This window comes from Sciurus vulgaris (genome assembly GCF_902686455.1).
Source record: "Sciurus vulgaris genome assembly, chromosome: 14".
NCBI classification, from domain to species: Eukaryota; Metazoa; Chordata; class Mammalia; order Rodentia; family Sciuridae; genus Sciurus; species Sciurus vulgaris.
The window spans coordinates 93,378,124-93,403,182 of record NC_136475.1 but is presented as its reverse complement, the minus strand read 5'-3'; the positions used below and the strand labels follow the sequence as shown (position 1 = coordinate 93,403,182).

The following is a 25,059-nucleotide window of genomic DNA, read 5'->3' as shown; positions in this document are numbered from 1 at the left end:
TTATAATTTTAATTCTAGATAAATTCTACTTCCCCCATTTTATTTCTCCTGAATAGGTGGTTAATCAAAGCATGCCTTTTAACCAACTTTACTTAATCATTAAAATCAATGACAATTTTTCCATCATAAAATCATAAGTCCCTAATTTTCTACAAGTTTCCACTTCTTCCCATATCTTAAGAATCAGAATTTAAAGTTCAACAGTCTGACTAGAGGCACAAAGAGTAACAACCATGTGCCCAACAGTTCTATTCACTTTACAAGGTTAATGCACGTGATCCTTCTTATGGAATATGTGCAATTTACAATATCACATTTTCACAGATGAGGAAAGTGAGGCCAGGAAACGTTAACAAGGCTGAAGTCACAAGGCTTAAGAAGTGGAACAACCCCCACGAACCCCCAAGCCTAGCTTCAGAGTCTACGCTCTTAACCACATTCCATATCAGCCTCCGTTCTCGACAACTTCAGCCTACAGAGACTGTGCTCAGATGCACCTTTTTCTGGCTTGATTCAAAGGGCATCAGAAAATCTAAATCATGCATAAAGAGAGTGCAGAGGCTTTGAGGAGTCTGGACATCATCAGACAGAAAACCCATAAAGAACTTTGAGAACAGGGAGCCTACAGATGGGAATCAACATGTAATGAACTCTTTATGTCAGCTCTGTCCACTAGGACGTTCTGTGTTGATGGAAATACTCTATAATTCCATACCGCCCAACACAGCAGATACTAGTCATGTCCATTATAAACTGAAATGTAGCTAATGTGACTGAGAAAATAAATTTTAAATTTTAATTAATTTTAATTAATTTAAGCCTAGCCATTTGTACCTGGTGACAACTGCCCCACATAGCACCACTGTACAAATTATGTCAGACACCCCATTAACAACATTGTTGTAAGCTGTAGCAGTTGGCACTCTCCCTTGATGGATGGGACCTTTGTGGCAGGCAGAATCACAGGGCTGCGAATACAGCATATGGGAGGGGAAGCCTGACAAAAAGGAGGAAGGCCATAAAGAGAACAGCTGTCACCATCACTGCCGCCAAATAAACTCAGGGATATGGAATAAGGAGCACAGAAGGAACTTCCCAATGTTACTCCTGCATCCACAATCTTCTCCCAGAATTAAATTCTCTTTTCTAGCCTGCTCCTTTGTGGATAAAATTTTCTCTTACTGGAAAGCCCTTTCCTGACCCTACAAAGCAAGATCCTAGACATCTGCCAAGGTAAGACACATACGCATTTATCACTCATCAAGCCTTCTTTAAATATTCTAATTATAATTAAAATCTCATCCTGTGAAAACCTACTACATTTGACTTTCATCCTATTCAGAGAGATGAGCTGTGCAAGACTGCATCTGCTCTCGTGCCTGTTTCCCCTCCTTGTCACACTGGTCCCCAGTCCTCACCCTTAAATTCAGCGGACACTCTCCCTTGAATCATCACAGAGAGTTCTTAAGATCCAGCACGAACTTCCTTGCTGTGTACTTCCTGTCTACTTCAACCAGCTCTGCAGTCAGTCACCTTGCTAAGTCCCTTTTCTTTCCTCACATTCTGGTCTCTTTCCCTCACAGAACGCATTGATGCATACTCTTGATCCCATCTTCCTGTTTCACCCAGACTCTTAGAGACCTCTTCCGGCATCATCAGTCTTTTCTTATTCCCTATTCTGTTAGGCTTCCAACGTAAGTTCTTCCTCTTTAGGTTCTCCTGTCCCCACAAACTTTTCCAAAATAAGCTACCCTCTTAATACTCATCCTCGTTCTTTCTTTCATACTTTTCAAAATAATGTATAATGGCTATTTCCAATTCCTAACCAAAACCCCCTCAAGAACTAGTTTCTACTACAAATATTACAAAACCAGTATTCACCAATAGTCCCAGATCTATCATATATCTTTAACTCAGTTCTTTCTTTTCCTGAAAGTTCTGCAGTGTTCTGAACTTCTATTTTTTTTTTTTTTTTTTGTACTGGGGACTGAACTCAGGGGCACTTGACCACTGAGCCACATTCCCAGTCCTTTGTTGTATTTTATTTAGAGACAGGGTCTCAACGAGTTGCTTAGTGCCTTCCTAAGTTGCTGAGATTGGCTTTGAACTCGCAATCCTCCTGCCTCAGCCTCCCAAGCCACTGGGCTCAGGGGTATGTGCCACTGTGTCTGGCCTGACTGTACCTTTGACCTTGAACATCCAATTCATTCATCACCTTCGACTTTTCACCAGCCAAATTCTCCTTCCTCTGGGAAACACTCCTAATTATCAGCCCTTTGATCATCATAATATATTACTAGGGACTTTAGTTATCAAAGCCATGCTTCCGAAATTTCAAGAACCACCTCTATATAATTCCTTCATCACCAGCAGCCCAAATATCTATGCCTACTACCCAGAAGGACAGACACCCTTAACTACAGGTATGCATTGCTTCAAAGTCAATGCATCTAAAACTAACTTCATTTCCCTTCTCTAAAAATTGGTTCCATAAAAACCTACTTTTGTCAGTCTTTGATCCAACCCACTGTGCACTCGTAAGTGATGATTTTTCTAAAATACCAGTTTGTGTCAATTAACTACTCAAATTCTCCAATGTTTTTCAGAGTCTGCAGGACAGACATCCACTTCTACAAGTAAGGTGTTCAAGCCCCACCTGCAGGTGGCTCCTTCCAGGGCCATGGCTTCCTCCCACAGTTCCTCTCTCCACACTTGGCTTAGCTCTACCCACACTGGTCTGCTCAGCCCCGCCTCAACGTGCTGCAGGCAGTCACACTCTGGGGCTTTCTGCTCTCGTTTTTTCCTATGCCCAGTATGGTCTCCTCCCTTACCGTCCATGGATGTAAGTTCTGCTTTTTCTTTCAGGCTAGACTAAGTGTCAGTTCTTCTATGGATTCTTTTTTTTAGTAACCAACAGTACAAAATGTAATATTCCTAAATACCACATTATAAATGTCTGAAATAACCTATTATTTTATGTGATATTTTAAAAAAATAAGGCACAGAAATCATAAAATACAAAAATAAACTAATGCTGAGTACACTCTTTGAAGATTTTACATATGTACAGACCTGTATGACCACCATCCAGAACAAGGCATGGGTGATTCCATAGTGAGCAATATCGTGTACTTAAAGAAGATAATGCTCGGAATCTATTCCAGTTACAAAACAAAACAAAACAAGTCTTCAGGAAATAGCTACTCTTTTCTATGTTTAGATACACAGTTATTGAATATGACCATCATAACAATATGCCAAGCTCTAAGTCACCTAGTAGAAATATCGAAGGTACAAAATGACCCAAAAAGGAAAAAAAACATGAAGAGTATTCCTTATCCTCATGAAATTTCCTCTTCAGTGTTAAGAGAGACATAAAAAAGTCGGTGGTTAAGAGGCAAGAGTTTGTGTGCTCTGACGGAAGGATGCATAGAACACTGACGGCACAGAGGAAGGGCACCAAAGGAGGGGACTCAGCCAGGCAGCCAACACCTGGAACGGGCCTTGAAAAACAAACAGGAGTTCATCAGGCACGAGGTATGACATCATTCTTAGCAGAGAGAACAGAATAAACAAAGAAAGCCAGTTCACAGAATGTGAGACACACTGCTGTGTCTAAAAGCATAGCGTATATGGAAAGGAATGGCAAGAGTTTAGCCTGGAAAGTTAACTAAAGCCAAACTGAGAAATCTGTCTGGGCTTTAACTAGAAGCAGCAAAAGTACCAAAGCTTCCAAAAGCAAGGAAGAATAAGAGGATTAGATTAGCACCTATTCAATGTTTAAGAAGAATGTTAAGCGTTTTTTTGGGGTTTTTTTTTTTTTTTTTTTTTTTTTTTTTTTTTTTTTAAAAGGAATAGAACAACAATCTAGGGAACTTTCTGGAGGTGAGGGTAAATGAACTGAGCCTTCAGAATTAATAGAAGCTACCAAAGACAAGGAGGAGAGGACACTGAGAAAGAGGTACCCTGGGAAAGAGCACAGATGCTCAAGAAACCACTTCACCTGGGAAGCCTACATGCAAAGTAGTTGGGGTACAGGTAGCAGGAAAAGGGGGAGAAAGGAGGCATGGCCCAGTCCATCCATCATACCAGGGATGGTCTTTAGGATTTTAAGAACAATAGAGAGACAATCAAACCTCAGTTTCAGAAAGATCATTCTTGCAACAATACAAAGAAAGCAGATAGGACTGAAGGTGGGAGGAAAAGTTACAACAGAAAACCTCAACTTATGAACAATGAATCCATTAAGATAGACATTATCCCTATCTTCTTGAGAAAAATGAATGCAACAATAAACATCGAAAGGCCATTTAGTAAAAATACATATAAGGAATCCATCTACAAGAGATATATCTACCTAAAATACATTAATATACAAAAATATAAGATACACTAGAGCAGTTTCACATGAAAATATTTATAACTTAGATACCTCAAGTGGACATAATACGAACGTGAACCTAGCCAGATTCTACCAACTTACCTTATCAGAGCAGTTGACTTTAGCACCATTTTGCAGTAAAAGATGCACTATGTCTGCATGGCCTCTCCCTGCTGCCCAAATGATTGGGTAAACACTATACTGCTGGGATGGATGGATAGATGGGAAGGAGGAAGGGATACAGGGAAGGAAAAAGGGAGGGGTGCAAGGGAGTGAAGGAGGGACGGGGAGGGAGAAAATCTTTTAGGTGGATATTCACAAAACACATCTGCTAAGTAAAGTTAATATCAAAGGGAGTAACCTAAAGCAATATTAAATCAAGTTATAGACCATTCTCTACTTTAAAAACACACAAAATATTCATACATAAATGGCAATTAAGATACTTTCAACCTTATATAAACACATATTATGAACACCTTTAACACCTTTATTTTTACGGTCAACACATGTAATATGATTATCTGGCCAACAGACAAGATTTTTATGAGGAATACAAAATAAAAGAAATATGAGCATATACAACAGCATGAACAGAAAAATGGTATGGTTGTTTGGTCTAAGTGTCTTTTTTTTTTTTTTTTTTTTTTTTTTTAAAGAAGTTCAAAGTAAGAATGCATTTCCACAGAAAATAAGCAAGATAACTAAAGATTTCAAAAATCCCCTTTTGAGATATACTGTTAAAATTAACATTTGAGCTCTAAGAATTACCTTTATATTGATAAAAATTGAGAAATAAACTTAGCTTACAAAATTCTCATTTTGTTTGGAAATTATATTCTACATTTAGTCTGACCTAGACAATCTCTATCAATCTGGAAGTCACCTGTAAACAGCTTAAAGCCTCCCCTAAGAAATCTACCACTTAGATCACACATGAGCTTTTCTGTTACTGCTTACCAGCCCAGTAACATTTGGATTGGCACCATGAGAAAGAAGCAACTCCACCACTTCAGTGCGGCCTTTGTAGCATGCCCACATGAGAGCAGTCCATCCCCCCTAGAGAACAGAGGAAAACAAAGGGGAGGATAAAACTGGGTATTTTCTAAGCATAAAAATACTACCACTAATCAAGGTCCTTCTGTGTATATCTTAATGAAACCATTGTTTTATGAAGTCAATACTATGTAATTTTCCAATATTCCCAGAAAATACAAAATAGTACATGAAATGAGTCAAATCTCATACATTCACAAATGAAGACTCCAAAGTTTATGCTATATCACAAATATTGAAATAGGGAACATTTTTGTTGGATAATTCCAAATTTCTAGATTTATTTTGGTTACTTATAAATTTTAGAGAATTTTAATTTCAAGAAAACTGCACCTAAATTTGCAAAAATCAAAAGATTGCAACCAATTAATTACAGAAATAGCTTTATATTTCATTGAACTCATTTAGTTTAGTGCCTAAAGAAAGAATCTGCCCTAGATTTCCTGGCATTATATTCTGGAATTCTTTCTGAATCCCATAGGACCCCAAATAATCACTTTCCTCTCCTTGTACAAGTCCCAAGACTCTGTCTTCCCTATCTTGCTGGCTACTACCATCTGCCAATCCTTTGAGGTTTAGTTGCCAAAATAACTACTAAGAGAGACAGAGTCCTCAGTTTCCCCAACTTCTGGCATTTTAAAGCCAAACACAAAGATCCTTTAAATGTTAAAGAACCAAAAGAGTAACAAATCATTTAACTTCCTTGCTAATGTACACAAAAGAGTGATAGAGGAGAAAGGCTCTGGAGAAGGCAGTGCTGCACTCAAAACCCCCCTGACGGCTTTGTCTGTGGACAAAGACTCACCTCTTCTAGCCCCCATTTCCTCGACTGTAAACTGAAAACAAAGATCAATCTTTGGTCCACAGGATTGTTCTGGTAAGTTAATTAAATGATACGGTGGATCAAGACACTAAAAGGACAGGCACAGAACTGGTACCTAATCTTATTCATCACATAATAAACTGGCATGATACCTTTAATAAAATATTGAGAACAACAAGCTACCTTACACCAATAAGGTAAGACCACCACCTTTTACTCTCAGCTGCCGTATCAACCTTTGCCTGGGCTACTGACATCATTATCTTCTCTTCCTAAACTTTTATTGCTTATACTCAAACATCTTTTTGGAAATTGTACAACATAAAGAGTTCTCTGAATATATTAGTGAGCTGTGAGCTTCCATCACTGTCAAAAAAAAAAAAAAAAAAAAAAAAACCTGAGATCTGAGACAAACATCTCGAGGAGGAAAGGTTTATTTTTGTTTTTGCTTTGTTTTGTTTTTTAGTTATAGATGGACACAATACCTTTATTTTATTTATCTATTTTTTGTGTGGTGCTGAGGATCTATCCCAGTACCTCACAAGTGCTAGGCAAGTGCTCTACCACTGAGTCACAACCCCAGCCTCAAAGGTTTATTTTGGCTCATGCTTTCAGAAGTTTCAGTCCATGGTCATTTGACCCCATTGCTTTTGGGCTGTGGCAGTGGAGCACAGCACATCATGGTGGGAGCACACAGCAGAGACCTGTTCACCTCATGGCAGCAGAAACAAAGAGAAAGAAGAAGGGACCAGAGTCCCAATATACTTTTCAAGGGCACATCTCCAGTGACCTCCCATCCTCTAGGCCCCATCTTTTAAAGGTTCTACCACCTCCCATTCAGCCCATGGCTGGGAACCAAACATTTAACACTACTGCCCCGAGGGACATTTCAGATGCAAAGTATAACAGTGTCTTCTTATAAAAGTACACCACCTATTCTGCTGCATTTTGAGAATACAAGACTAGAGAGATAAAACCTTTACATATATCACTACTAAGTGCAAAATGGTGGAATGCAGCAATTTTTTTAAAGCTCAGATCATTTGTACTTCCTAAAGCACCATCTGCTTAGTAATAAATGTTTTACATGTCAAGGCAGATCATCTCATTCCTTTCTTCTACTACTAGAATTAACTTTTAAAAAGATTAATAAGCATTTTACAGAATGATACATTTTACGTTTATGCTTTAACCAGATACCAAGATCAAATAAGAGCTAAGTGATAATTAAGGACCTCATCTTGTTAAACTTGTACTGTGCACAGATAGCAGGTCTGAGCAAAATTTACATTTTTATAAGTAAATGTACAAGCATTAATCTAAAAGTTATAAGTGACAAATATTTTTAAAACTCTACAACATCCTTAATTTTTCTCAGAACTTTTAAAATACTGACATGTGGAAAAATAAGTTGTTTTTAACAGTATTTCAGAATTTTAAACTCTGAAATAAACTAAAGATGATAACATTCTAAAAGAGGAACATTATTACACTTGAGTTCAAAATATCCTTGAGGGTCCAATCCAAATCCTGAAATCATAATGATATCACTTCACACAAAAAAAACACAGAACTTCACAAGTATCTCTTATTGCTGGTAAGATTTCAGATAATATCATAATAAAGAAAATTTACATACCATATCACGGTGCTCCAAATTAACCCCACATTTAAGTAGTTCTTCCACAATGTGTATGTGCCCTTCTTTTGACGCGGATATAAGTGCTGTCCAATTATCCTTTAACACATTAAAAAAAAAAAAAATGGTGTGTTTTAAAACCAAAAATAACATTCCAAGGTGACAAAAAACAAATTTGAATTTACATACCAAATGATCATACCAAATTGACATGATCTGACCCTCTTTAAACTTCTACAAAATAATGCTAAGGTTCTCTAAAGAATTTATCTACCTCTATCACTACTAATGGCCCAGAAATGGTTTCACAACTCCTTGTTCAGTCTTCTCTCTGGACTTCTAATTGCATATGGTGTTTTCTTAAAAGGAGAAAAGATGAGACCACCTAAACCTCAAGAATAATCCTGTGGCTAGCAACCTTTACTATAAATTGAAATTAAAAAGCCTGTAATCAGATCTGAGAGCACATGCACAGGCCATTAGAGTGACTCCACATGATGAATGCGGAAACTACATATAAAGAACTACTACCCTTTATTTTTCAAATAAAGGATGTAAGTATGCTATTTTAACTTTTATTCATAAGAGCAATTTAAATGATCAATCAATTTGAAAAAAAAAATGTAGCCATGTGACACTCAAAAATATTCCAAGAAAACAAGGTAAATCAGAGGTAATGTAACCTCTTGGAATGATGATTTATCCCTCAGGAGTGATATAAAAAGGGACCATATCTTTCTGATCATGATCAAATGTAACACTGGCAGCACGTTATCATTAGGGGAGTTACCTAACAACAGGCTCAAACACGGCTATTTACTAGGCAGGCGTTTATTTGTATGAACATGTGTCAGCCATTGCCAACTGTGTAAGAAAAACAAAAAGAGCTGACATCCTTCATTGAAAGCCAACATTTTTCTCCTAAAATACTCTTTACAAAATGATGTAGCACATTAGTCAAGTTTGAGATACATCTGAAAGTACAAATTTAATCAATTACTTTTGAATCACTCTTAAAACTGAAGAAACACAGTTAAGAGAAAGAAAGACCAAAGAATAAATTATGTTTATATATACCAAATCTTCCAAGTTGCAATTAGCTCCATTCTTGATCAATTCTTTCACTATTTCCAGACTGCCTTGTTGAGCAGCTATCATCAGTGGAGTCTGGCCACACTGGAGAATATAAAACACACAGGGAACTTATCAAGATGATGTACTTTCACCGCAACACCACAGTTAAATACATCACACTTGCATGTTCATGAGGTATGTTAAGCACTACTTGTTTTTACTATATTTATTTCATTTACAACAGCTTTGAACATTTAGGTTTGGTTTACTAACAATTTAAAAGCCAAAAAGGTAATGAAATGTATTTTTTTTACTTCCCATAGTGTTAATAATCTGATTTTGGCACTGTGAATTCATTCAAAATCAGCAAACATGCATAGTATTTGGATCTAGAAAGTTAAATCCCATAATGCATATGAAATCTCAAAATAGCTATTGTAACCAAATACTCCAACACAGGCAAAATATGATATAGAATGGGGTTTTAATCACGATTGTTTTATCTAAAGCAAAACATAAAACAACACAGTACTACATATATAATACACATATGCAGTTTAAGCCTTTCCTTACAACCTAGACTCTCTAAAATAAAGCCTGGGCTAGTTAAGTCTGTTTTCCTGCCTTTCAAAAGTAAGCGCAGGGGTAGCCTCCTTAGCCCTGGAAATGGGGCAGGGCCCTGCAGCTGGCTCTGGGACAGGTCACCTCCTCTACTGCAAGTGCAGCACAAATATCACCACTGTTCAGTGCCAAGATGTGAAACAGATTAGGAATCACCAGATTAAACAGTGGAAACACAAAGGAATAAGAGAAAATTTTACACCAGAAATTAAATTAATTAGGGGCTAGGGCTCAGTGATAAAGCACTTGCCATGCATATGTGGGGCATGGGTTTGATCCTCAGCATCACATAAAAATAAATAAATATTGTGTCCATATACAACTAAAAATTTTTTTTAAAAAATTAATTACAAATATCTATGCACCTACTTATTATGTAGGTGCGTATTGTGTATCAGCGTGGAGGAAAGTATCTGTGATTTTTTTTTTAAATGCCAGTTTGCCATCATTTCCTTGCTTTAAACCCTTCAATGTTTCCCCACTGATCTGGATGAGAACTCGAATCCTCCCCAAGGCCTGCAGAAGCCCTGAATGACAGAGCGACAGGGCAGGCCTGTTTCTCTACCACAGCTGCGCCTATCCCCAGCCCCATCCCCAGCCCACTGCCCTCATTCACTTTCCCACCTCCCGACTGATCCCATGACTGTCCTTTACTATTTAACCCTTGCTTGGCATTACATTTTTATTTGTGTGATTAACAACTGATTTTGCCTATCTCCCCTAAAGGCTTTACGCTCCGTGAGGAAATCTATTTGTTCATGTATTTAATACTGTACATGGAAAGACAGTGTAATGAATCGGACATCACTTTCTTATGTTCATAAATGAATACACCACAGTGATTCTCCATTCATGTACAACCACAAGAATGGGATCCTAATTACAATAAGATATACTCCATGTATGTATTATATGTCAAAATATTCTCCACTGTCATGTATATCTAGAAAGAACAAATGAAAAATAAAATAAAAAATATACTGTACATGGAATGTGAGGGACAGTTGACAGCATCCAGGTACTCCAATTTTTCAAGTAAATGAGTGAGCCAAGTCTCAAAGAATTTTAAAATCAATTAAAAGCAACACAGAAACAAGCAATTGATTATAATAATAACTGTCAAATATAACAAAAGCTACGGCAAAGATAATAAAGAGTTAAATACAAATACCGGTTCAAATAAAGTGCAAAAGTAAATCACATTTAAATATAGATATTCTTATTTAACGATTGATACTAAAATTATATAAGGCCACCACATCATTCAACTGGGGTCATTAGGGAATGAGGGGTTACACATAAACAGATTTTACAGGTGAAAAAGTTAATCCTTTAAACATTAAATTTGATAATCACCATTCTAAAAAGCAATTGCACATACTGATACTTGTTAAACAGATTACCTTAAACTGTATGCTTATGGTTCTGAGTCATAGTAAAGGCATCAATTACTATATCACACATGCTTCTGTCAGCTCTAAATTTTTTGGTGTATACTCTAAACATGCTTCTCCCTTCTAATCTACTGAGATGAAGAGATGTCAAAGTCACTGGTAAAATACAGAAATTTAAGCCAACAAACTGAATCCAAGACACTAAGGATGCCTGAATTTTACATTAGAGTTTCCAAAACAGTAATAGCAAAGACTCAGAGATATATTCTGTTTACTTTCTGGAGTCACAGCTACACTTCAGATAGATCACACAATTAAGTGTTCCATGAAACAAGATATTTAAAAATAATGAAAACGTGCATTAGTACTTATAACACAAAGATGGTATAAACCTGATTTAACTAGAAATACATGCCACGTGACTTGAACAGTCTTCTCTTACAGAAACTCTGAACTGTCTACCAGTATCCAGAGGAACCAGATTTGGCTGGGGTGGCATGTGCTGGGCTAAAAAGCCCCAGCTTGCAGCCAGAAATGACCCCATGATGCTGCTCTGGCTGAGTCTCCCAAGAAAGCACTATGAGGAGACTAGTTCAGGTGGCTTATGTCCTTTTTCTCTCTTCTTGACCAATGTGCAGACAGAATGCTGGAGTTGAGGAGGTGAATAACTGGAACAATGAGGAGTGGCTGGAAAAGTACAAAGAGTTTGGGTCCTTGAGATGTCCTGGGCCACAACACCAGCCTTGGACTGGCTCCTCTGCTTGTAGCTTGTCATTATGTGAGAGCAATAAAACCTTCAATTATAAACCACTGTCCTGAGAGTTATTAGGCATAGTCCAAAGCAAATCTTAACTGGTATACCTTTGTAGCTACACTATCCACAAAAGTAAATGATTTTCAGGAAAGGTTGCCATGAAGTTTTATTAGATTTCTAAAGAAGGATAGTTACCTTATAAGTTGTCTTAAAACAAAGCCTACCTTTGGACTCTCCTGGATCTTGCTAAACCAATCTAGTAACTACAGTTACAGAAATAAGGACTAACCTATCATGATATGACAACTTCATCATTCCATCTGAAAATGAACCACTGAAGTGCCCTTCCATATCTAAGCCCAGAAGCCCATCAAACACAGGATTATATAAACTCCATAACTCCTGAAAATACAGTTCTATGAAATGTTTATTTTCCTTAAGTTTTATAAAATACACACATACTTTGTCAGTTACAGAATTCATACAAAAAGTTTTTCATCTTTAAAATGGCATGCCAATAACCTTCAGATTGACTGTACATGATAAAATAAGATCAACATTTGGTACTCATGTTGATAAACAGAAATATCTAATTTATTAATGCTTATGAATTAATAACACATAAACTATTTAACTGTCTTAAAGACACTGCACCTAAAATTCCCCAGTGTGTGGCATGAACAGTCCAGGACAAGAGTAAGGGCTCCACTAAAGAAAATATTTTTTTAAATTCCTAATGTCTGTTTAGTCCACTTGTAGGAAAAGCAGGTCTATATGTTCTCTAAAGCTTCCTAGAAACACTTTAATTTTCATGACTCAAACTTCTTGAATATTGATTATTCCATCATGGCAAAAACAATCAATCATCAATCTACATTCAATATTCAATCATTTACATAAGTTAAATGTAGTACGAACACATGGAATTTCAAATATTTTCAACAATGTTGTCATATCGTAAGTCCAATAAGACATGGCTGAGAACTACCTGTTCCTACTTGCTTCTATCCTAAGCATAGTACCTGCGGGTTAGCCAGGTAATAACTGTGGAAGAACTTAGTTGTAAGCAGGGCATGGTGGCACATGCCTAAAATCCCAGAGACTCAGGAGGCTGAGGCAAAAGAATCAAAGTTCAAAGCCAGCCTCAGCAACTTAGTGAGGCCCTAAGCAACTTATTGAGAGCCTGTCTCAAAATACAAATAAAAAGGGACTGTGATGTGGCTCAGTGGTTAAGCACCCCTGGGTTCAATACCTAGTAAGAAAAATTAAAAATAAAGCCAAAGAACTTAATTGTAGAAATGTGGCTTACCTCATTTCTTTCATCTACATCTTTGCATTTTTCAAGAAGAGCTTTCAGAGCAGGAATATTTTCTTCTTCCACATAATTTATTACACTCTGTGATATCAGAACTGACATTTTCACAGAAAGCTGTAGTTATCTTTATTTCAATACCTGTTAAAAGCAAATTAGACAAAAGACATATAATTTGCGGTAGGGAAAAAACGAAGTTCCTATGAAAATACTATCAGTCTTAACCAAGTGCTAAGAAGAAAAACAAGGCTCCATAGCTCAGCGGTCAAAATGCTGACAAGATGTATTTTCCCAAGACTCACACTCATCTCAAACTACTCATTCAAACCCCAAACTCTAGATATGTCCCCCAGCCCTCACCATCAACTCAAATCCAAAGACATGATTCACTGCTCCTCTTACTGTCTGTATCTCAGTACATGGCAGCTCCCACACCATTCTTCCAAGGCCAAAAAACCTTAGAACTGTACACTACTTCTCTTCCTCTAACACCCTACATTCAATATATTCCCTACATGTTTTATAGGTAGAGCAAATATTTCACATTTGACTACCACACTGGGACAACCCCCCTGACTTCCCCTAATTTGTCCCCTTGCTTCTGCTCTGCCCGCCCTACCCCACTATCCACCATGAGGCACTCGGAGTGATTGTCTGAGAACATAAGTGGGACCAGAGCTACCAGAGGCTTAGGGAATGTGGGGGTGGTTAGGATAAGGACCTGTTGGTCCAAGAATACAAAGTCCTCAGGAGAAAGAGGTGCCAGTAATCTATTGCATAGCATGGTGACTATAGTTAAAATGTATTTCAAAACTGCTAAAAGTGAATTTTAAATGTTCTCACCACAAAGTAATAAGAAGAATGAGCCTGATTAGATCACTCCACAATGTATAAATATGCATGGAAATTCACACTGTACCCCATAATTGTATACAGTTAGGATTTATCAACCAAAAATAAAATAAAAATGTAAAAAACCTTAAACATGTATCAGAATCATCTAGAAAGCTTAGAACACAGATTGCTGGGATCTATCCTCAGAGGTTCTGACCCCACAGTTCTGGTCCTTGAATCTGCATCTTTAACCAGCTCCCAGGTAACGCTATCACTGCCAACTGAAGATCCACACTGGGCACAGTACCAAATCAGAGGGCATCCTCAATGGCTTCTCAAAGCACTCACAGTAATATCATTTTCATCTTGGCAGAGGACTCTAAGTGACACAACCTCTCATCTCTCTAGTACCTCCGACTCATCTCCTTCCACTCCCCCTTGGCCGCTTCGCTGCATGACCATACCAAGCACTGTCCCGCAGGTCTCTGCACTACACTTCTGTCGGCCTCAACTCTTCTTCCACCAGACATGCACATGGCTCACCCCTCACCCTATCAGGTCAAGAAGCACAATGTGACGTGGGAGAAATAATCTCCCACAGCTCTGCCAGGGCCCTGTGCTCCCGCCCCCTTGTCCTGCTTCATTATTCTCCATCACTTACCACCATCTGCTTACAATCTGTCCACTTCCACGAGAATGTAAATTTCAACAGAATGGGAACTTTGTTATATTCAGTTGAACATCCAAGTGAAAAATAAACAAATATCAAATCATACTTTGAACCATAAACACTGCTAACTCAAAACTGACCTAAAAGTCATATCTAAAAAGCAGAAAACTCTTGAAAAAAACAGATATTTTAGTGACTGTTATGGTTTGGATGTGAGGTGTCCCCAAAAGCTCAAGTGTGAAACAATGTAAGAAGGTTCAGAGGAGAAATGATTGGGTTTTGAGAGTCTTAACCTAATCAGTAAATTAATCCCTGATGGGATTAACTGAGTGGTAGCTGGAGGCAGGCAGGGTGTGGCTGGAGGAGGTGGGAATTGGGGCGTGGCTTTGGGTATATATATTTTTATCTGAAGAGCGGAGTCTCTGCTTCCTCATCACCTTGATGTGAGCTGCCTCCCTCTACCACACTCTCCTGCCATGATGTTCAGCCTCACCTCAAACCAAGAGGATTGGAGCCAGCCTTCTATGGACTAAGACTTCTGAAACCCTGAGTCCTCAAATAAACCTTTCCTCCTTTACAGTTGTACTGGTTGGGTCATTTAGTCACAGCAGCGAAATAGCTGACTAAAACAGTGACCCTGGATTAAGAAAGTCACCTTTGATATACTAAAAACAGTCCATAAAAATGGAAAATTAATAAATCAGAATTCACAAAAATTAAAAGCTTGTGCTCTATTAAGATAATGAAATTAGTTGAGACCAGTGACTGCTTCCAACTCCTTCACTCTTGAATGGGAGTATCTGTCCCCCAAGTGTATTTTAAGCAGTCTCCAGATAAGTCTACACCTAGTGCCTTATTTCCACCTGACTTAGATGGCAGGATTTAAGACTTTCTGACTGATGAGACTTAACCGAGAATATGGACTGTGGGTTGAGGCTATGATGAGTGGTGACTCTGGAGCACCCTACAATGGGGTGAAGATGTTTTGCCTGTGGGAAGGAAGTCTAGCCCTGGGGGCCAGAGGGCAGAAGCCATTGTATTGTGTGATTCCAGGTATGTATGACCTTCTAGAAAAGAAAACTATAGGGCCAGAAAACAGATTCAAGGCTGCTGGGGTCTGCAGAAGAGGAATGGGATGACTATAAAGGGGTACAAGAGAATTTGGGGCGCTGATGCATGTTCTGTGTCTTGACTTTTGGTGGCAGTTACACAATCATAATTCACTGATCAAAATTCAAAATTGTGCACTAACAAGCATGAATTTTATTAAATGTAAATTATATATTATACCTTACTTTTTAAAAAATTCTTGAAAAAATTGTCATTTGGTTCAATAATTTCACTTCTACGAATCAATGCTGAAACCAGGAGAAACACAGACAAAGATTTTAAATACCACATAAGGGGCTGGGGAGATAGCTCAGCTGGTAGAGTGCTTGCCTCGCAAGCACAAGGCCCTGAGTTCGATCCCCAATATTTTAAAAAATAAAATAAAATAAATACCACATAAGAACAAAAAACTTCAGAGAATTCATCACACAAATGGATAATAAAGTCATAAAAATGTTTCCCAAAAAATGAACCGAAAGAAAAAAGCTTATGCTATACAAAGAGAAGAATTAAGAAATACATATACAGTATCTCAATAAATACATATACAGTATTTAAATAAATAGATTTTCCAATACAGAAATGAAACAGAATAATGGTGACTGGCATTTTTATTTTCTTCAGGACTTTTATTTCCTAAGTTGTCCAGAGAGTGACACTTCCATCACTGGAAGCCAGTAGATTTTTTTAACCGTCTCCAACACCTTCATTTGGTCCATTTCTTATAGAATCAAGCTGACCAGCAGCTCGGCATGCTGTCCAGGATCTGGCTTCTCTCCCTTTATGCTGGCCCTACCTACTCTACAGCCCTGCTAAGCTGAAGCCCCAGGAGTTGCCCTCACCCCATTCTGAGCCTGCTTCTGCTCAGTTAGCTCCCTCCATTTACAACTCCACCCTCATATCCACCCTACCAAAGTATCCACCTGTCTCTCCACAGTGGCACAGCTACCTTTCTGTCCAGTTTATCTCCTAATTGCTGATCTCAGGCCCACTCTCAGCACCTCCATTTAGGGCTTTATCACCTACACTCATCAGACTCCTAAGGATGGAAGGGACAAAAGTAACATGGTATAAACAAAACAGATAAATGTACCTCAGGGATGCTGGTTTATTTCCCACAGCCACATGATGAAAAAAGTATGTACCACTGGACCTAAATGTCAGCAGCCTTCTCTTCTTTATCGGATTCATCTACTTTCATCCTAGACCACTTCTCCACTAAAGGGAATACAGCTTCTCACAGCTATCCAGCCTCAAATCAAACAGCTTCCAACACTAGAGAATGCAGTTATGCTTTGTTCCCAAACCCAAAGTCCCAGGAAGAAAGATCTGACTGCCAGATGTGATAGCATACACCTGCAATCCCAGCTACTTAGCCGAGGAGTTCAAGGTCATCCTGGGCAACACATAAGACGCCATCTCAAAAAAAAAAAAAAAAAAAAAAAAAGATTTTTTTAAGGTGGGTGGGAAAGTCTGAGAACCCAGACTGAGTTAATTGCCAGCCCCAAACCAGTCAACAACGGACACAAGGTCGGGAGGGAGTTATGAGTTCATATAGTACCGGCACTGTTTCCAGAAAAGAGGAAACTATCATGATCTAGGTACCCATCCTAAAAATGTCTACGACGCTCTCTCTCACATGGATTAGGGCACAGTCAACTAGCTCCTACCTCCTCTCATCCCTGCCAGCTCCAACTTGTTACCCTGAAGCAAGAGTGGTCTATTGTTGTTAGCAGTAAATAAATCATTGCTTTGAACTACATTAGTCTGGACAGTGAGATGCAGCTTCTGGGAACCCTTCCCTAGCCTAGGGGAATGCCCATTTCCAGCTGACTCCGGTTGATAGGGAGAATTTTGTGCTTTTCATGGAATTCTCTAGCTCAAAAGCTTTGATTTCAAATCCCAGTTGCCTGGAGGTAGAGGAGATGGGCATAAATTGATAAGCCCCAACCAAGCTGTTCATCTGTTTGCCTCCAGAAGCAGCCCTTTCACAGTGAATCCCTTTGATGTTTGTACCTATGTAAACAAACACCATACTCTCACTATTTGTTACAGCCATTCCACTCACAATTGAGTCTTTGTCTTTATTTTTATAATTCCTAATTTTCTCAATCCAGCTCACAACCTGCATTCGATGAAGCATTCATTCACTGTGTGGCCTCAACCTCTTAAAATCAGAGTGGATCAGATGATGACTTTACTACTCACAAGTAATTCAAGGAAATCATGCCCTCTGAGCCTTTTAAAACCATTGTAAAGACTCTCTTATGTTATTCCTATCTAATACTGTGCCCTGTACTGAATAGAGAAAAGATTCAATAAATTCAATTCTTGATTAAAATGATGAAGGAATGAATATGCTGCACATCTTATCATTCCAGCCTCACCTCCCGCAGCCAAGCCCTCCCACCCTCTACCCAAACCTGCTTCCCAGTCACACCTACAAACCTACTTGCAGTTCCTTCACTGCCCCACACTCTTCCTCCCAGACCTTCACTCTCACCATCCCTTGGCTTAGAAGGCCCATCCTCCACAGATGCCTGATCAGCTTCTACACATCCTCCAGGACAGGACTCTGACCTGAGCTTCCCCTGAAGGCCTTCACTGAGGGGCTGCTTGCCCCAAGCAAGGTCAATGCTCTTCCCCTGGGACTCTTCCACACCTATGAGCACACCCAAATGAAGAATTCTCACACCACATCCAACTTTCCATCTCACTCTTTCCACATCCCCTCTGGACTGTCCTGGCAGGGCCCACCCTATAATCCAGCACAATGCCTAATTCTTAGGGGCTGAGAATGAGGGAAAAAACTGGCCTGGCATGCACAGTGAGACCCTGGTGTTCTCATGTGAACATAAGCAATTTCACAGAACAGTGCCATTAGACAAGGTCACTCTGTGACCATGATCTCAAGACAAAAACAAAGACCACTCTGGGATCCTATCTGACAGGTAAGAACATTGTCCAAATCACAAAAATGCCCAAACAGCTCCCTATCCTGGCTAATATGAATGATTGCTGCTTCTTTATTAATTACAACTTCAGCTTTACTTTATTATTTTTTTTTACCTTTTAAATAAGATTTAAAATATCCAATTGCAGAATTATCCCTGCTTCTGAAGCACCCAAAGACCTGCTTCCTCGAACTACTCCCCAAATCACGTAAAATCAAATTCTGTCAGTCTTTTCTAACCTCTTACAGGGATATCCATCCCACAGTTCAGTCTGGAGTACATTCTCCTCGACTGCAAGGAGTTAAGACCAACTTTGGTCAATTATAGGTGTGCTCCTGGTGGCCTTGACTGAAGGTCACTGATAATAAATTTCACCAAATAATCAATTTTAAAATATCATGCTGTGGGTACATATATAAGTACCTGGAATACAAAATAAAATGGTAACATTGAACCCACATCTGTTGATACGTAGTAAGACCCATGATACATTGTCATGTTAAAGAGTATGTCTATAGTACAATTCTGCTTGACAAATAAACAAGACCCTTCTACATGTATATATTCAGTGCAAATGTGAACAAGGAAAGATGCAGAAGGACATAAACTGGCTGCTAAAACTGGTTATCTTAACAGGTAGAATTGACAGGAGGGAATGATTCACTTTGCCTCCAAACATCTTTGTGCTGTTTTCTTTTGTTTTCCTTGAAATAATAAACATACATTCAGCCAGGTGTGGTGGCACACAGCTGTAATCCCAGCAACTTGGGAGCATGGGGCAGGATCAAGAGACGCTGTTTAAAACAGGGGTGCGTGTGTAGGGTTGGGGATATAGCTCATTGGTAAAGTGCACCTGGGTTCAATTCCTAGTACCAAAAAAGAAATAAAAAATTTAAAAATAAGTCTATATTCTTTTTCACTAGAAAAAAGAAAAGTTATTTTAGCACAAGAAGAAATCTCCGCAGCTTCGCATCTTTGTTCCGAAGCTGAGTACAAAAGGCCTTTTTCTTAAAGGAAACTGTGCTATGGTAAAGTACAGACCCTAGACTGAAACTGCCTGGGTTGGACTCCTAACATGACCTCCTGCTGTTACAACACCCTGGGTGAGTTTCTTGACATCAGTTTCGAAATCTGCCCATCTTCAAAACACTGCAGTTACACGCAAGGGAATTAAATGGTGCCTAATATGCAGGGCACCTGCATATAATCACTAACATTAGTGATTTTACATAACAATAGAATATTGTCATTTCTTAGCCACACTTTCCCAGTAGAGCTCCCTAAACTACTGTCCTTCACAGGCCTTTTGTTTCCTTCACAGCACTTTTCTACAGCTGCCATTTCATGTTTCTCTGTTTAATAGCTGTCTCTGCCACTCACAGTTTACAAAAGAAAGGACTATCTTCTTTATTTGCTATACCAGATATCTAACACCTAGCACAAAGAAAACACTTTATTTTCTTCAATGAGTGATACCATTTAAATAGACTGTCCATAGCATTTTATGCCTAATGGGAATATATGGTTATACATTCACTAGCACAATTAGCAAGAATAAAAACAAAACAACTGTCCTAGCATTATCATTTTTATGGTAATGAATTACATTCACCAGAACTTTTTATTTTAATTTTGAGACACAGCCTCACCAAGTTGCCCAGGCTGGCCTGGAACTTGCAATCCTCCTGCCTCAGTCTCCCAAGTCACTGGGATAACAGATGTGTGTGCCACTGTAACCAGCCTGACATTATTATTTTTTTAATAGCAGAGAGAACCAATAGCAATGCTAGAAAAATATGTTCATGTTGTAGTAAACTCATTTTTAGAAACTGCAAACAAATTTAGCAGGCTGACAACAACAAAAGAAACTGAGATAAACATTCAAATGCTTTCACTAAAGAGCCAAGTAGTTAATAGATACATTCTATAACTTTTCTCCCATTACAAACAAACTACCAAAACAATAGTGCCCACATTACCCAAGGCTTACTGATTTCATATCCTCCAGTTATGGTCTAATACATTACTGAATGTGGTCTCTTACACTGCCAGTCCCTCTTCTCTCATGTCTCCAACAACTCTTACCCAAATGCCATCCCCAGACCCTGTCCTGGTACAAACACTCCCAGACCTGGGGGCAGTCCTCACCACTGCCACACAGAACCTAAAGTGACCCTCCTAAAGTGTTAAGTCTCCCTGTGGCCATTCTGTGCTCAAAACTTCACAACAGTTGTCTTCTGACTCTAAAGAAAACCCCAAATCCTTGCCAGAACATATGAGGCTCTGCTTGATCACCTCCTAGCACTCTTCTCTTCACTCTGTTCAGACCATACTGAGTTTCCAAGATTGTGTACAAATGTCACCTGATCATATCTTCCTTGACCACTGTGAGAGAGAACTCAACAGATATGAATAGTCAAACGAACTCCTCCTCAGTAAGAGAACAAATGTGACCCCCAAGAAAGATGCAGAACATGAAGGTGCCTGCAATCCTGACTTCTCATGTGGTCTTCCAAGTCTCCTTTTCCTTAGGCTTCTTTCCCTTGCCTTCTATAATATAGTTCTACTACTGTAGCTCATGCAGTGGAGAAGATGACAGTTCTTGAGCAAAAGCAGGAAGAGAAGAATGACACACTCAGTGGCAATTCTAGAAAAATTAACCTCTTAGCAACTCAGACTGGAAAAACACAAAGAATTAGAACTCTAGAACCAGTCGGAGATCCACCAAAAGAGCCCACAGGAGAAGGATCAGGCAGCGGGAATGGAGAAGGTAGCAGCGTGAACAATATAAAATCCCCAATATTTGACCTGCTTGACCCACCAAAATATCCAGAAGAGGTATTCTGGATGGAAAAAAAAAGAAATCATACGAATGGAGAAGAAAGGAGTCAAAGATGACTAGATGGCACATGCACATGACTAGAGGTTGGTTTTGCCATTGATGAAAAAAGAGCAGAGGTATTTCTGCATGGTTATGCTGGCTTCCTCACCACCCCAGCTTGAAGAATGAGGCTGTGTGGTGCTAAAGGTGAACAGCTCAGAAAAGGCTGGGTTGGAAAAATCCACCCAGTTTTTGGAAAAACAGACTTTGAAATCAACCACAGGTGTAGAAAAGGGTTCTCAAACAGGTGTACATTAAAATTAGATCTGAGTCTTGTCAAATACTATACACTGCCTCCTTCCCCAGAGATTCCCATTTGGTAGATCAGTGCTAGGCCCAGAAACTGATATTTTAACAAGCACCCCAAAATGATTGTGATGAATAGCACACACTGGCAAAAGCAGAGAACAAAGAACACACTTTGACGCGGCAGTCTATCAACCCTGACTTCGCACCAGACACCCGCACAGGTAGATGTCCTGTTCTCAGTGCTGCCAAAATGTGGGCAGGGACTAACCTACTAGAATCACCCCAAGAGGTGATTCCTGAGCCACACCCCAGGTCAAATGAATGGTAATCTCTGAAAGGTAAAAAAGCTGCATTTTAACAAGCACCTCTAGGGAACAGAGATGGCTCCAGTTATTAATAAATACTTTTCATTTTATTAAATCTTTTCTATATGTCAAAACAACCTCAAAGAATAATAAAAAAAAAAAAAAAGAAAAGAAAGAAAAGAAAAAGAAAGAAAGAAAACCGACATTGGGTGGCTGACAAATCATGGACGCATGATAATCAATGGTTTGCTGGTATTTTGCAAGGCTGATAAAAGCCTGGGCAGGACAATGGAGCAATGGAGCCCAGAATAAAGCAAAGGAGAAAATAGTAACACCTCGCACAGGAAGCCTAGGAAAAGAAACCCAGACTGTCCGCCTTAGCTGCACCTACTAAAAGGAATCCTCGAGGGAGTGGGTGTGCCAGCGTCTGCTCCTCAAAGAAAAATAACTGTTTTCCTAACATCTTTCACCTGAGCCCCTGGAAGACTGACCAGCAGGGACACCAACTCTGGCGACCATTCCCGCTTCCTGCCTGCCGCGACTCGCCCCGAAAGCAGGACCCGAGCGCCGAGCCCAGCGGCGCGCGCCTTCCCCGCGGCCCGGGCGCCCCCCACCCTCGCTCCGCGGCGCGCCCCCTCCCCGCGGCCCGGGCGCCCCCCACCCTCGCTCCACGGCGCGCCCCCTCCCGCGGCCCGGGCGCCCCCCCACCCTCGCTCCGCGGCGCGCCCCCCTCCCCGCGGCCCGGGCGCCCCCCACCCTCGCTCCGCGGCGCGCCCCCTCCCGCGGCCCGGGCGCCCCTCCGCCTGGCCGGCCTCGAGACCCCCTCCACACTGACCGTCTCACCACCTGGCCTGAGGACAGCGCCCTCAGCTCGGAAGAACCGGTCCGCTGGGCCGCCAGCGGTGTCAGAGGACGAGAAAGAGAAAGACCGCGGCTTGAGACGCGTCGCCGTCACCACACCCGGCGGCCATTTTCCGTCTGCCCTCGAACTGACAGGTCACGTGGCGGGAGGCCAGGCGGGGCCTCGGGTGGCCACGCCCCCGGGTGACGCGGCGGGAGGAGCCCAGCGGAGGCGGGGCTGGGGCGCTGGGGCGGCTGGAGCCCAGGCCGGTGCGCGGGCTAGTGGGTCGGCCCCGCGCCCTGGCACCCGCTCTGTTTTCCAAATGCGCGTATTTTCGACAACTGCCCAAGCAACATTTTCTCACCGGAAATGCTTCTGTTCCTCTTATAGTTATCTGCCCCTACAGTCACGCTTCAGAGAAAGAAACAATTATTACTGCAGGTGACATTGCACATTCTTTGCAAATGAAGACCAGTTCAATTCCTCCTCGAGTCCAGGAGCCAGATCTGCCTTCTCTGAGAGCCAGGGCTGCCGATCTGCCAGAGCGCCCTGCCTCCCTCATCCCCACCCCCCACCCCTGCATCCTTCCTGACCCTCTAACTCTCGCCCCATCCTCCCTTCCATTCTCGTTGTCCCGGAGTCTGGCCTCCATCCCACCTCTGCAGAAGGCAGTCCTGACTGTCCGGTGACCAAAGGTGGACCGCTTTCCATCCACCTCCTTGACTCCCTTCTACAAATATCCCCTTCGCTGTACTAATTCTAGCTTTCCTACCATTCTTCTGGCTGCTCCTTCTCAGATTCCACCTCGCTTAAATTTGTGAACAACTCTAGAGTTCTGCCCAAAACTGAACTCATCACCTTCCCCAACCAATGTAATTGAACCTCCGCGCGGCCAGTCTTGGGTGACCTGGCTCCCTACCCGACTCCGAAGACAGGAAATTTGAGCTCATTCCTCACACTGACCCCATATTGTCTAATCGGACCACCCTGACTTTAGAAACACTCATCCCCTCCTGATTTATTTAAAGGTGCCAGAAGCAACACACCAGGGCTACCCCCACCCCAAATACTCTGTGTTCATGGGTGACCTTACTAACCATTTCTCCAAGAGCTTGCTAGGTCACCTCCTTTAAAGTTCTTGCAGCTTTCCACTTCTTTAAAGTTAGTTCCCAAGTTAGTACTTTTGTGTGCAAGGCTCTCTGAGTTAGCCCTGCAGACCTTGCCACTGCTCCGTCTCCTATTCCCCTCCCACCCTACCCAGCCCCAAGCTGGCCAGTATTTCCAATTTTCAGAACGTTGGACCAAGTTCTTTTTCATCTCCATTCTTTTCCAAAGTGTTGCCCCATCAAACATTCTTCCTTGCCTGGTCCAACTGATCCCAACAGTGAATTCTGGTTCTAAGACATAGATAGCTTAAGGGTCTGCTCTTTTCATGAACTTTCCTGGTCAACACAAGCAGAGTGAGGCTGTCCACCTTTGGTGCTCAGCTCTTACTCCACAGTAAGGACAATGTGAGTACTCAGCGTGTGTGTTCAGTGAGACACATTTAACCTGTTTACCTCTCCCCCACTCAGGTTGCTCCATCCTTAGGTTCCAGGGCACCACCTACTCCCCTTACCTAGTTGAGAGTGGCGTCTGGCCTCAGCAAGCCACCATAGACGAAGCCATACATTTTAGCTCTTCATTATATGCTGTTGGAGTATTCTCTTATTGTTTCATGAGGGTCATATCACCTTCTGATGAAGCCACACTCCTTGGCTTTTCTCATGAGTGGCCAAGTTGACACACTGGTGACTATAAATCAGAATCATCTATGGACTTTTTTTTTTCTATACCAGAGTGTGAACCCAGGGGCATTTAACCACTGGGCAACATCCCCAATCCTTTTTATTTTTTGAAACAGGGCCTCACTAAGTTGCTGAGGCTGGCTTTGAACTTCCAATTCTCCTTCCAAGCCTCCCAAGTCACTAGAATTACAAGAATGACCCACCATGCCTTCCATGGACTTTTTTTTTTTTTTTTTTTTTTTTTTTTTAAGACTCTATACTTACTGGGACAAGGAAAGAAATGTGAATATTTAATTTTTATTTACATTTATTTATTTATGGTACTAGGTTTGAACCCAGGGACACTGTCACTGAGCTACATCCCCAACCTTTTT

General features: G+C 40.6%; 1 protein-coding gene across 9 annotated transcripts in view; it reads right to left on the bottom strand.

The window, feature by feature from the left end:
* Positions 1-23,057, bottom strand: part of KIDINS220 (kinase D interacting substrate 220) — a 97,759-nt gene extending 74,702 nt beyond the window's left edge. For 5 of the 9 annotated variants that reach the window (XM_079110800.1, XM_079110792.1, XM_079110794.1 and 2 more), the window contains exons 1-6: positions 22,893-23,057; positions 13,052-13,195; positions 8,977-9,075; positions 7,900-7,998; positions 5,342-5,440; positions 4,484-4,585 (exon numbers count right to left, since the gene is read on the bottom strand). In XM_079110800.1, the coding sequence (XP_078966926.1) occupies positions 4,484-4,585; positions 5,342-5,440; positions 7,900-7,998; positions 8,977-9,075; positions 13,052-13,159 (507 nt within the window). In that variant the 5' untranslated portion in view covers positions 13,160-13,195; positions 22,893-23,057. The remainder of the gene's footprint in view (positions 1-4,483; positions 4,586-5,341; positions 5,441-7,899; positions 7,999-8,976; positions 9,076-13,051; positions 13,196-22,892) is intronic. The other 4 variants (XM_079110793.1, XM_079110795.1, XM_079110797.1 and 1 more) reach the window with 1 other exon arrangement.
* Between the last annotated feature and the right edge of the window lie 2,002 nt (positions 23,058-25,059).